Source organism: Acartia tonsa, chromosome 13 (assembly GCF_053477335.1).
Source record: "Acartia tonsa isolate MP-2025a chromosome 13, ASM5347733v1, whole genome shotgun sequence".
Taxonomy (NCBI): Eukaryota; Metazoa; Arthropoda; class Copepoda; order Calanoida; family Acartiidae; genus Acartia; species Acartia tonsa.
Window position 1 is genome coordinate 24319811 of NC_137272.1, and position 14310 is coordinate 24334120.

Here is a 14310-nt window from a genome sequence, read left to right on the forward strand (position 1 = left end):
AGTAATTTTGTAATTTTTTTCTTCATAGACAATAATAACCTACATTGATATTCATAATTATTTCTAAATTTTACCTACAAAAAAAGGATAATTATGTTTATAAGTAGAACTGCAACAATAATTAAACATATTTTTACGAATAAAAAAAGTTAGAGTCCATTTAAACAGGTATTGCACCAAATTTATAAGTTTAATGTATTTAGAAATCATCATAAAAAGTATGGGTATCATTTCTTTTTTTATAGTGCAAACATACACTAGCAATAGAGTAGCTGCAATACCAAAATGTATTAAATTTCTAAAATTCGTTCGCCTACGCAAGATCAAAAAGTTCAAAGTAAAATTCTATCAACAATATACTTTTAGAGCTAATGATTAGATGTATTGTATTAATGAACAAGGATGGCAATACAGAAGCGAAGAAAACAAACAACATAAAATTTACATTTAGACAGTTTGATTTTAAATAAACAGAATACTTTTTAGATATTTAAACCAAATAGTGAACAAAACATTCTATTATTTTGTATTGTGAATGTTTGTTTTGAAGACGAAGTAATTATTGTTACTTAATTAGTATTTTCTTACAAATGTAAAGTATCACTTGAAATATAGTGTGTAACAGACAAACTCTAAATCTAGAAAATATTCGCTATTTGTAATAGACTTGCAAATTAGACTGACGTTCCAGGGCATTTCTGGTAATTTAAGAATCAATCTAAATAGCATTTCTAATATCACCTCCTTGGCTATGCGGTAAGTTTTATCGGTTATGAAAATGAATATAATATAGAAGATATACTCTTAAGATAACTCTATTATACCAGATAATGATTTTGTTAACCCTTTATGACAAGCTATGTTTATGTCCATAGGCGCGTCCAAAATTAACCTTCGCATATAAAAATTTCTTTAATAACCTCATTTCTATACATTACCTAACATGCTATTTTTAGTAGCGAAGCTACTCTATAATTCACTTTGTCCGTACATCCGTCCGTCCGTCCGTCAGTCAGTCAGTCAGTCCGTCAGTCCGTAACGCTATGGGGGAAATGGGATTTACTCAGCTCCTTTAAAAGATAGAATGCTGAAATTTTTTGACAACATTCACATTATTAAGGAGCACAATTGACTATAAAACATCATCTGCGGTCGGACCGATTTTTAGCAGGTTTAAGGCTATTTTTATATTTTTCACATTTTTCTCCATATCTTCAGTGTTTATGGTCCGATTTTTAAAATTTTTTCAGTTACAGATATCAAAATTTAATTTCCTGTCGTTTAAAGAAATAATCATGAAGGCCAGACTGCCTTTTTAGCAGGTTTTAGGCTATTTTAATATTTTTCTCCATATCTTCAGTGTATGGTCCGATTTTAAAAATTTTTTCAGTTATAGATATCAAAATTAAATTTCCCGTCTTTTAAAGAAGACAACCATGACGGCCAGACTGCCTTTTCAGCAGGTTTTAGGCTGTTTTTTTTATATATTTAACATTTTGCTCCATATCTTTAGTGTTTATAGTCCGATTTTAAAAATTTTTTTCAGTTGTAGATATCAAAATTAAATTTCCCGTCTTTAAAGGAAATAACCATGACGGCCAGACTGCCTTTTTGGCAGGTTTTAGGCTATTTATAAATATATTTAACACTTTTTTCCATATCTTGTATATGGTCCGATTTTCCAAATTTTTAAAGTTTTTAAGGATTTAAAAATTAAATTTTTTGTCGTTTTAAGAAAACAACCATGGCGGCCAGACTGCCTTTTATCTGGTTTTTGGCTTTTTTTATATGTTTTACATATTTCCCAAGATCTTTGTTTATTTTGATCCAATTTTCAAACTTTTATGGGATATCAGTATCAAAATAATTTTTCCCATTGTTATGAGCATCTTTAATATAATTTACTTTGACCATCGTCATCATACAAAATAAAACAAGGTTTCATATTTATTTTATCCAATAAATCTATTCTTGATTTTAGTAAAAACCTTTTAAATCTACCTGTACGTATTCCCATCTACGATTTTTTGTGCTTCGCTACTTATGGATGTTGTCATCCTTGTTCAAATACTAATTTTGCAATTTTTTTAGACTTTATGGCTTTAATATTTAAAAGATGTCATGACTGTGGCATAATATCGACATAGCGATAATTTAACGCAATTATAACAACTTTCGCATGTTAACATAATAGCGATATCATTTTTTGAGAGCAGACATTTTCTATGTAAAAGTTTGATTATTGAAAATTAAACTTTTTCAAAGCTAGATATAATGGGTTAAAACATTAATTAAATTTGTCCAGATTTCATTGATTTTACCCAAGCTTTGCGGATGGGTAGGTGGATGGCCTGGTGAGTGACCTTGGTTTTTCTTATTTCTTTAATAAAGGCTTTTGATCATACAACAAAGACGAAAACGTTCCAACACTAAATAGTGAAATGAAATTTGAGAATAAAACTTAAAGAAAAATATAATAATAATAAGATAGTGTTTATTCTTTGCTTTTTTTCCACAAATTTGAACCTCTAACGTTAAGGTACAATTATTTGTGTTAAACGAATTTGTAACTAGCCTAAATTTGTAACTACATATTACATTCAAACCTAGTTATGGGTAAGCTTTACGGAACACAATATGCGTGTTCAAGACCACAAAAGGGTAGATACACACAATTTAATTAATGACCCTGTTTTGTTCTGGCTTATTTAGGGAAAACTAGAGCATTAATATCCCAGTTTGAAACTTTTTATCATTTTCTTTATTCTTTAACTTTTATTGTTTTTTACCATTATATTAATATAATAATTTGTCAGTTATGCAATTTTAAGATTAGTGATTTATCCCATAAATACATAAATTTTGTGTTGCAAAAGATCTTTAAAAATATTTGTAAATTTTCGAATTTGTATGCAAAGAAGATTACAATTTCAACACACGTGTAATATTGGCAGCTTCCAGTGATTTGCTAGCGGAGCTCATATATGAATATGCAATTTTAATTGTCGACCAAATGACTATTTTTAAAAGTGGCAATGTATTAATTACTTTTTATATTTCGTTTTAAAATTTATATCAACAGTATTTTTTATTTCAATTATATTGCATTAAATGATTATTGACGTCAAAATAGAATTAAGAAGAAAGATAAAAAAATAGATAGAGGGGGAGGTGTCCATAGATCTTATAATGGGATGATGGTAAAATATGAATAGGACTTGAAAAATTCGTTTACACATAGATTTTAGTTGCAATAGAAATGTATTTCAGCCAATCAAAGGTGTGGCTTACACACAACACAAAAAGAATATGAATTCAAAATATTTTTTCTTGGGGGAATTGGTTATTTTTCTTAAACAAGGTCAATTAAGTCGGGTATAGTCCCTTACGTTGCAACGCATCTTAAGGGGCGATTCTTTGTATTTTTCACAGTAGCTTTTCTCCTATTTCTAGTCACTGCGGGGGGCTCTAACCCTGCGGGGCCAATGGCCTAACCCTGTGGGGCAATCACCTAACCCAATATAACACAAATGATATTCCAAGCTGTTTGTTAGCCGAAACTATGACTCTATGCTATTCCTTGCTATTAAAGTGCCACACAAATGATATTCCATCATATGATTAAGCCATACAGACTTCAAGGATTTGCCAGATATTCACCAATCAAATAAGTATGGATTCACCAATATGATTTTTAAATGTTAACAGTATTAATCATTTTAAACCTAGTATCCTTATACTTAAGTAACAGGATGTTTGTTTGTGTGTACCGAAGGATCTCGCTAACCGCTGAATCGATCGGGTTCTCCTTAACAGGGTAGATTCTCATGGTTCCCGGGAAGGTTTATAACTATTTTTGGGGAGGGTACCACCACCCTCCCAAGAGAAATGACAAAAAAATAAATTTTTTCTAAAAAATACGGGAGACTTCTACGTAAAATAAAGAGGTATCGTACTAAAGAATTATCGTAGAGACTTTAACAAACAAAAACATTTAAAGTGCCACTAGAGGCCTCTAGGGGCGTAGCCACTAGTAGAGATTAATGTAGCAATAATGTATTCTCTAAAATGTGTTGCAAATATCATGCACTACATATATAAACAGATGAACAAATTATAAATGCAGAATAGTAAAAATTAATCGCAGCAAAATGAAGTCTTGGTGTTGCCTCCATCAGTTTTTATAAACATTGAGATCAGTCAAAGCCTCGTCCATAATCGTGAGCAGAATTTATCCAACAAATTTTGATATACATATATCATATAATATCATTTGCCAATAAGGTTTGTGAAATTTTGTCAGATCCGCTCTCATCAGCGACTATGACGTCGAAAATGAATAACCTTTATCTATCTATAAAAATCAAAAGTAAGTCCCAAATTTGCAATAATTACTTTATTGAAAAAGATGAACTTGAAAATATGAAAATTTTAGGGCTGAAATAGAAAACACAAATTAATAAACATATCAAAATAAATCACTATATCAACAAAAATAAGTAACACTTGCAAAGAGAAAATTATGCATCACAAAACCGCTTCGCTAAAAATTATTCCAAAGATTTTTGTGATATATAATATCTGCGACTTTAGTTCAAAATGTAAACTTGACACCCCCTTGCTTGTTTATTAAGGGGAATATATCAGATGGGAGTAGTGCCAAGGGGTTATGTAGGACACCTTGAGGGAGTGGCAACCCTCCCTAACCCCTTTATTCATTTTTCCAGGTGGTTGGACATAAGCTTCTGTATGCTCTGACTATATATGATTGTTTAAAATCTTGATTTTTATTTTAAAAGATTTATTTCCATTAAATAGACATTTCATAAAAAGTTTACTTGTTTTCAATTACAAATATATTCATTTATAAGATATTATTAAATCTTTTAACAAAGATATTCATAAAAACACAGATAAACGATCCTAAAATAGTGGCAATAATTTAATATTCTAAAACTTATTTGTATAAAAAAATAAATGAAAAGAGATTGATTTGATGGATGACACCTATAATCTAATCTAAAATCTGACTTTTTACATCCCAAAATATATTTCATGATATCTGTAATTATATTTACATATCTCATTAATTATCAAAACTTTGCTTAAGTGCAAAATTTACATACAACATAAAAGAATGCCATTAACATTATTGCGCTGTAATTTAAACCAATAGTGTTTTATTTTGACCACAAATACTAATTAAGATCTATGAGAAAACTCTTAAAGATTTAGATTGAGGTAGAGTTGACTTTCATGATTTGATATAAAAAAGGTTATCATTTTACAGACAACAATATGGGAACTACCTCATGGGAACTGGCCCTTTCAATAAAAAGGAATCAATATGATCCAAAGCCCAGAATGATTAATGAATTATTTTCTCTTGGGATCTTAAGGGATAAGACTATGGACGATAAATTGTACCATCCCTCCCCCCCCCCCCCCCAATGATGATAAACCAGATTAAAGCTTCTGTAGATTAAACGGATGAAAAGTTATAATTCAATAAAAGTACCGAGGGTTTGAATTAACGAATTATATAACCAGTGTAATTCACAGTCCAATGTCCCATCCCTCCTTGTCTAAACCCCAATTAAAAACACAATGAAGAAAACTAAATCAAAATTAGTCGCACATCGCAGCCACTCTATAACTAACAAACCCTAGGACATTAAGTAAGTATTAAGTATATTTAAATATTTTCACAATAGCCTGATTTTACTATAAAATAATTGACTGCAACATAACGTTCATAGATTTACAAATATGTGTTTAACAGAAAATTACAATAAAGATGACAAACGGTATTATTTCTGAAAGAATTATGAGTACTTCACACTTTACTGATATAGAAAAGAAGTTAAAGGTAATGTTGAAACCAACAGTAAAGATTTGTGTGTATAAATTTAAACCTGAGAAGGATGTTTTTTGATTTCGATACAACCAACTATTATTCTACAGTACAGATTATCACGGCTATAAGTTAGTGCTCTGTAATAAAAGCTTGAACTTCTTTTTTATTCCAGTAGATTGTAATTGTTAATTATGTTTAGAGTTTGGTCATCTTGGAGTAACTGGTGAATTATGTAGGGCTGTTGGATCTCCAGGGAAAAACCCTGAAATTTAACTTTTTTTATTTTAAAGGAACCCTGTCAAACTTTTAGCTGTTGTTATTATATCAAAATTATGTAAATTTACGAGGACATTTGGCAGGGGAAAAATTTCCCTCGTCATTCATTGGTCAGTTTGTTCATCAAAAAGGAGGGTAGAGGATGTGATAAAGGGGGTGGAGGGATGGAAACGTTATTTTAGCCCGCTGTTATTTCAATTTATTAGGGAAAAGGAAAATCTGGTGTAAAATCCAAGTAATAATAAATCCATTAGTATAAAGCAAAAACAGACCCTTATAAATTTATAATCTGCGAATTCATGAAGTTTTTCTTTATAAACTTGCAATATAGTGTATTGGTTAAAAAAATCTGCAATTCAAGATTAAAAATTATCCTAAATTCGCAGTTATGCATATAATATTTTACCCGATACTGCTTTAAGCAAGACAAGATGGACTACAATCATTCAAGAGGAGTTCTTTTTGTTGATAAGAGAAATTTTACCTGAAGAAGTAAATTTTCCGCTGGAATCTTTGATAAAGATTGGATATTTATAATCAATAGGATAATCACACAAAACATCAACATCTGGAATACACATCTTCGCATAGTCTCTGAGATTAAACAAAATACTAGATTAGTCTTCCTAGAGGAAAAAAGTTAACAGTTTCTTTATGTAATATGTAGAAACTCTATAGAACAATCCAAATTAATTAAGTTAAAAAATTAGCAACACAAAAACAAGAGGATGTATTACATTTTATGCTAAAGTTGAGAAGTATATAGAGAAATATATATATCCTACCTTATACAAAGCCCCCAGAGTGTGTTTATTCTTGCAGGACCCTTGACAATTTCAGGTTCTTCCTGACTTATAGAAGTTCCAGCAACATTGTGAGTAGCATTAACTTGAGCAACTGCAGGATGTATAGGTTGAGTATTTGGAGCTACAGAGTTCTCTCCTAATCCACCCATTACTGGACTTCCTACTCGACTCTAAAAAATTGTTTGTTTATTACTTTAGGTCAGGCTAGGTTAAGTAATATTGGGTACAGGATGGCGAAGTATTATTAGGGTCCTGAATAGGTTCAGCACATTAAATAAATCTAACCCCTGCCTTATTTTCGCGCATCTTTATATCAAAACTGTCAAAATAAACCGTTAAAAATAATCAGGATATCAAGGTTTTTTAATGCACAGCGAAAATAAAGGTAAGATTAGGTGTTTTTTCTAAATCTAGGAGCACCCAGTCTTTACTTATCAAATACTTGGCCTATTACAAAAAGTTATTTTTCTTTTAAAATTGAGTGGGACTATAATTGGGGGGTTGGGGCATAATTTGGTAAATTATTCAAGAGCCCCCCCATCCCTCCGGCTCCCCTAATCAAAGTGCTTTAAACGCCACAGTTTGGATGGATGTTTTTTTAAAAAAAAAGATAAAATATTTTAGCTTGTTGACCTGAGGTTTTGGAGAGTTTATTCCACTTGGCGGACATGAGCTCGGATCCTACAATGTAAATATTTCTTTTTTATTAATGTATTCAAAACATTCTCCTGTAATCCATGTATTACGGCTAAACATTATATGTATATACATATATAGTTATCCAAATTGAATCACATTTCTCCCAAGAAAATTTATGGCAGACAAAATTATTCAATACATGCTCTATTGTCAGGGTAATCTGAAAGAAACAGACGTTTATTTGTTGCATCCGTAAAAATCTCGCAAGATAAATAGTTGACTTTAGGTGGAGAAGCTGACATTCGGAAAAATATGATAGCATTGCTTCTATAAAAGATACGAGGATATAAAGTTTTGCATATACATTATACATGTATGAAAATTGAATCGTTGAACAGTACCTTACAATGTACCTGATCTATGGAGGACCGTCTGCTCTTAGGTGGCACGGAATTTCTTCCTGATCTTACACCTGAAAGATTGACATAAACGCATATTTATAATTTAACTTAACACAGTTTATATGTTATTTGCAAGGATTCATAAATAGGCAATGGAGGATTTTTAATTGTAAACCTTGTTAAATTTTGTCTGTGGTATATAAAAAATTGTGATATCCCACCTCCTGGTTATTTTGTAGACTAAAGACTTTTATTATAGAATAAATAGGTTACCATTATCATATATTATTAAAAGCGAAGCTTTTCTATAATTAGGGTCGGTCCGTCCGTCCGTACGTCCGTCCGTCCGTCCGTCACGGATAGCTTTTTTCGTTAATTTAGACATGTTAGAATTGTCCTATCGATTTCAAATTTTGCATGGTGATTCCTTTAGTAGTTAGTTACGATTTATAAAGCGTAGCAACTCTATAATCATTACCAAAATGTCCGTACGTCCATTTTAAACATGTTGATTTTTTTACTTTTTAAATAGCTTTTTTTCGTTAATTTAGGCATGTTAGAATTGTCCTATCGATTTTAAATTTTGCATGGTGATTCCAATAATAGTTAGGTACGAGTTAGAAAGCGTAGCAACTCTATAATTATTACCAGAATGTCCGTACGTCCATTTTAAACATGTTGATTTTTTTTACATTTTTAACAACAAATTTGTATGTGACCTAATTATCCGATTGGTCTGATTTTTGGTATACTGATTCCTGGGACATCAAAGTAAAATATTATAAGCGAAGCAACTCTATAATCAAGTCCTAAAAATGTAAGTATGTCGATCCATAATCATTATCCTGAATCAAGTAGTTTTTCAACAAATTTACTTACAATTTTGCTTTGACTCTTATACATTCGCATTCTGATTATTCAGTTCTGACATTATACAAGTGTTAATGTCCGTTTGTCCTACCGTTTCAGAGCTTCGCTTTTATGGATGTTGTCATCCTTGTTAGATGATAAATTATTAGGTGATAAATGTTTGACGTTATATCTAACCTTGAGGAAGATATGCAATTTGATTTTCTCTTTGATTTCTCATGCTTGACACTCTTCGTAATTGACAAGTCTTTTTTACTTCATCTAGAATAGATATGATAATTTTAGTAGATTTATTTAAATAAATTTTTTTCAAATATATTCTAACATACAAGAGCTAAGTTATCTACTATGAATAAATTGACCTCAGTCTATCATGGTAATCCGAATTGAAATGTCGGCATGAAATTACTTAGATTGGGCCCCAATCCTCACAAAATAATGAAATCACCTGAAGAAATTGGAGCTTTACTACTGTCTACTTTGCCTAAAATACAATATCAATTTAATATTAAATTATTGAAATGAGGAACGTACTTAATTATTTCTATTCTACAAATAAAATTAACAGGGTGTATGTTTGCCTTCCTTTGTATATTTTACTTTTTCTTCTTAAAACTAAAATTGAGGCTTGTTGTTTGAACCCCTAAGGAGGCTAGGAGCGTACCTCCATTAATGTAATAATAGAGAATCTCAAATTCAAAAGATTTGGAATTCTAAATTTGTTCACCTAAATCACCAATTGATATTTTTCTGTTTGCAAACGAGCTAGCTCTTGACAGTACTTTAGTCTGAAATATTGAACAAAAGATAAAAATCAAAATATCTTCTATCTTCAACAACAAGAAAAGGACTGTAAACAATGTACATAGCCATATATGAAATCATGGACGGTGAAAAAATGAAACATAGAAATGAAAAAATAAATATTTTTCTACTTCTTTGTCCATTTGAATAATTTGGAATGTGAAATAATTATAACATTTCCAAATAGGCCTGAACATTCCAGATAAAATTTTCCTTGGATCGATTATCTACAGTATTTGTGGTATTCGGCAACCGTGAGCCATGCCTATGGCACCCCTGATCTAGGGTTCGGTGGAGGGTCAATGGCCCTCCCCCGAGTCCTGGGGAATGGGTCTAGCGACCCCCTCCCTATGCTTAAAATTAATGATTGAATCTGTCATGTTTATTATGGTTAACTGTATTCTTAATTCTCCCCCACCCTTTTCAGGGATGGGGGATCATTATTGCCCAAACTGACCATTGTATATGTATTATGATGCTTTTATGTTATGATTATTTATTCCTATCCATGTAATTATTGTTTGTTGTATATAGCTTTAGTATCCTTTAAACCTTCAATAAAGTGACAACTGAAATAGATGTTGATCATTATCTAGTGAATGCTAGGGTGTCCACGTCTGTCACACTGCCGTAATCTAATTGAACTCCGGTGTCTGCCATTTATCCTCGGCGGATACCACAACTTTTGGTGACAGCTGTGTGAGATTACGGCGAACCACAAGTGTAGAGCAGACGCGCATCTGAGGCTAAGGTACTCCCAGCAGTGAAACTGGCAAAACTGACGCAAGCAACCTGAATTACCCACCCTGGACAGCAAAGTTTAACTCTGCATCCGGCAGTTGTGGAAGCGAGACAGCGAAATTTGACGAATAACCGCGAGCAGCGCCGATATCTAACGGAGAATTGAGCGCTCAAAGGGCTGAAACAGGCCTGCGGACCGGCTGAAACAAGCCAAATAAGTGTAAACGGCTGGAAATAGGCCAACTCTACTGCAAGAAATAGCAGGATCCGAACCAGTGGCGCTAGCAGGACAGGACATTCCCTGCCGCCATCAGCCGGATTTGGATCAGCGGCGCTAGCAGGACGGGACATTCCCTGCCGCCGATAGGCTGAAACATGCCACATAGCTGCAAGCTGCGAGCCAACATACGAGTGTAGTGCACCAGAACAGAGAAAAACTACGTCAACTCCAAGTATCCTGAGAGGCTACAACGCAGCCACCCATCTAGAAAAACAGATATTATGTTACATTGCAGGGATTACCACCCTGGTGTGATGGCTAAACAATAGATTTATGAGCAAAGCTTGGCAAACAAATTGTTGTGTTGTGATAAATCTAAGAATAGAACAGGCTTGGATTTATTGTGTATTGTGATAACAGCTAAAAATAGAACAGGGTTGGTAAACAAATCTGTTATGCAATTGTGATAAGGACAAAAATAGAAGCTAGATGTAATATAATAAAGACCCTGATATACAATCAAAACACCTCAAGCCCACAGCACAACAACAATACACCCCTTATTCCAAGGGAAAGGGAGGAGCCCCTCTCCATTGAAGGCAAATACAATCAGGGTGATATAATAGATAAGCCTAGGATTAAGAAGAAAAGGCACTATTACACCAGCACACAGTTACCTCCCTCCCTCACAGGGGAAACGGACGGAGTTACCCCCGTCCCCTCACGCGCTTCCCCCTTCCTACCCACACTAGACTAAGTCCGTCTGTAGTGTGGGGCTAGCGATCGGACCCACAGAGCGCCATTCACGGGTAGCGCAACAGAGTGCGGAAAATATCATAAATTCAACGGACGAAGCGGACCAATGAGAGAGCGAGTTGAGGGGTGAGAGCGCGTTTTCCCCGTGTGCGCGGATTTGACGGTGCGGACGCGCGTTGCAAGGACAGGAGATTTCACGCACACACACGCACACACACACACACACCGGAGCGGAGCTACTCCATAGCATTTAACAGGGGTATTTTTAGCAAATAAAGAATTACAAGCTTCTCTCCTTCTAGCTCTAGTGTGATAAAGGAAAACCCAATCAGTTCCTGACAGCAGTTCAGACCCTCAACATCTATCTACCCCTACCAGCCTACCCTACAACCTCAGCACCTAACTAGTGATAAGTACAGCTAAGTTATATCTTTGCAACTAAACTACCAACCTAGTGATACAAACAGTGTTGGCTGTTAGGCTAGAAAGCCTCAAGTGACAAACCATTCATCTTAGTACTGTATAACTTTGTGCCCCGCCGTTGAACCGTTGACCCAATGGACCAGCCGCAAGCCCCAGGAGGTGACCAAGCCCCAGGATGGCTCCAGGATGACCCTCAGCCGGCCCCAGCCGAGTACCGCAAGCTGATGCTGAGCAATCTGCCGGAGTATAGAGGGCCGCCCAAGCAATCCTGGTCGTCACATATCCGCAGACTCGAGATGTCATGGGCGGCTTACCGCGTGCCACCTCATGATTCCCTCAACCGCCGCAACGCCCTCCTACTGTCACTGGTAGGGCAAGCGGCGGAAATGGCGTCCCATCTGTTTGGCGAGGCAGGCCAAGCCTTGACCTACGAGCAGGTCAAGGCCGAGTGTGAAATGTTATTTCGTCCTGCTTTTGAATCCCAAACGCTTAAACAAGCGTTTAGGGATTACAAGCAACGATCGACAGAACCGATACAGGCGTACATATCCACTAAATGTGCCCTGTATCGGGACGCCTATAGCCATGAGGATCTTGAGTTGTTGGTGGACGAATTAAATCGTGGAATTCGTAACGCCAATGTAAAACGCATCATGATGGGTCATGAAATTACGAGTGTACCTGAGTACACTCGTAAGGCCATGTTTACCGTCACCATGATCACAAAGCAACTGAAGGAAGGTGTGTGCCTAGTGGACTCTACCGACGGGCTGACTGGATCCGCCAGCATCCAGTTGCCCCAGTATGATGATTCGGAGCCAATGGAGATTGGCGCCTTGGCTCCGGGTCTCCACCAGATGGGGAAGGTCGCTCCAGATGACAAGGTTCCAGGACGCTGCTTCCGCTGCCAGGGGAGAGGCCACCGAGCTCGAGACTGCCCAACGCCTGTGGAAGTTAGCCTAGAGGAGAGACGTACCCAGCCACGCCGTGACCGTTCTGCCAAGTGTGAGCGTTGTCACTATGACGGTCACACGGCGGCCGACTGTAGAGCTGACTGGGCCCAGGTAGCCAGCCGCAGGCGCACCGCCGATAAGGGCGCCCCTCCAGGGAAGCCCAGCAGAGTGGCCCACATGGAAGGGAGCGCGCCCCCAGCACCACCGCAGCAAGCAGCCGTGCCCAAAGCTGTGGACCGAGCCGATGGGATGCCGCAGTTTGGGACTGTCCCAGCTAGGATCAACGTACTGGGCGGCGCGGCTGAACCCAACCGGGTTGGCCTAGGCTTCAGCCTCAACCATCTGGGGCCAGAGCTGATACAACCCAACAATGTCGCCGAGCCAGAGATTCTGAGGCCCCAGCCTTTTAGCCTCAACATGATGGAACCTGCCCGACTGAGCCTACCCAGCAAGAGTGGAGGGGCGCTGCCCAGCGTCCCTGAGACGGTGTACGGGGAGGCCCTGGCAGCCGCCGAACGAGAGAGGCAGGAGGTGCTAGCCAGCGCCTCTGCATCGATGTATGGGACGCCACCCGGCGTCGCCACCTGGGATGATGGGGGGGTGCTATCCAGCGCCTCCCACCTGGTGCCTGGGGCGACAACCGTCGCCGCCACCGAGATACCTGGATCCTGGAACGAGCCAGTCTCCAACCTGATGTCTGGGGCGACAACCGTCGCCGCCACCGAGAGACCTGAGTCCTGGAACGAGCCAGCGGTCCCAGAGGAAGGGGTGACACCCGTCACCCCCAGTCAGCCAGCGCCACCAGCCTGCAGGGAGAGCCCAGCTACATGCCATCCAGAGCCCCCTGCCAGCCAAGGGAACCCAGCTGCTCAACATCAGGATAAGTTGAATTTGTTAAATGTGTTGTATCCAAGATATTGTAAAAACCCAGCCTTGCCTGTGCCCCCTGCACCAGAGGCTGGGGAGGTTGAAATTTGGGAAAATAAGGACTTGCCTGTGCCACATGCACCTGCGTTCCTAGGGCAGGGGAGGGAAGTGAGTAAGGGCGAGCCTGTGCCACATGCACTTCAGCCCCATGCCACTGGGCATGCTTTGGACAAGGGAAGGGAGCACTTGGGGCTAGGGGAGCCGACACCCAGGCAAGTGCCAGTCGCTTGCCAGTCTGTCATTGGGGAGGGTATCGGGGTGCCCCGGCTGCATACAGATAACGCTCAATGGAAACTTGTATCTAGCCAGGAGCAGCCCAGCCGTGTCCAGTCCCAAGAAGCAGCCGTGACCAGAGCTGAAGATCCCCAGCCGCGTGTACGAGGAAGATGGTTGCCTGGAAGCCTCTCCCATTGGTGGATGGTCCTGTGGGGCCTCCTGCTGGCAGCCGTGTGGCCTACAACCAGCTACGTCCTGGTGGGATGGGACTGTGCCAACCCCACCCATGTCACATCCTACAATAAAGAAAAGATGTGTAACACGGAGCCCCTACACCAGGAGGTGCCCCTGGGCCATGAAGTACACGTCCTGCAGCAAGTCAAGGTGAGGGAAACCACCGGGTACAGTTGTCAGCTCACCG

The 14310-nt window shown here is 37.7% G+C and overlaps 1 protein-coding gene across 2 annotated transcripts in view; it reads right to left on the bottom strand.

Annotated features, from left to right (window-relative positions):
- Positions 1-4784: 4784 nt before the first annotated feature.
- The window catches only part of Nt5a (5' nucleotidase A), a 32872-nt gene continuing 23346 nt past the window's right edge, over positions 4785-14310 (bottom strand). Inside the window, exons 17-24 of one of the 2 annotated variants that reach the window (XM_080180677.1) lie at positions 9577-9637; positions 9298-9333; positions 9027-9110; positions 7992-8050; positions 7573-7620; positions 6919-7109; positions 6618-6727; positions 4785-6119 (exon numbers count right to left, since the gene is read on the bottom strand). In XM_080180677.1, the coding sequence (XP_080036803.1) occupies positions 6064-6119; positions 6618-6727; positions 6919-7109; positions 7573-7620; positions 7992-8050; positions 9027-9110; positions 9298-9333; positions 9577-9637 (645 nt within the window). In that variant the 3' untranslated portion in view covers positions 4785-6063. Of the gene's footprint in view, positions 6120-6617; positions 6728-6918; positions 7110-7572; positions 7621-7979; positions 8051-9026; positions 9111-9297; positions 9334-9576; positions 9638-14310 lie in introns of both variants that reach the window. The other variant, XM_080180676.1, reaches the window with a different exon arrangement.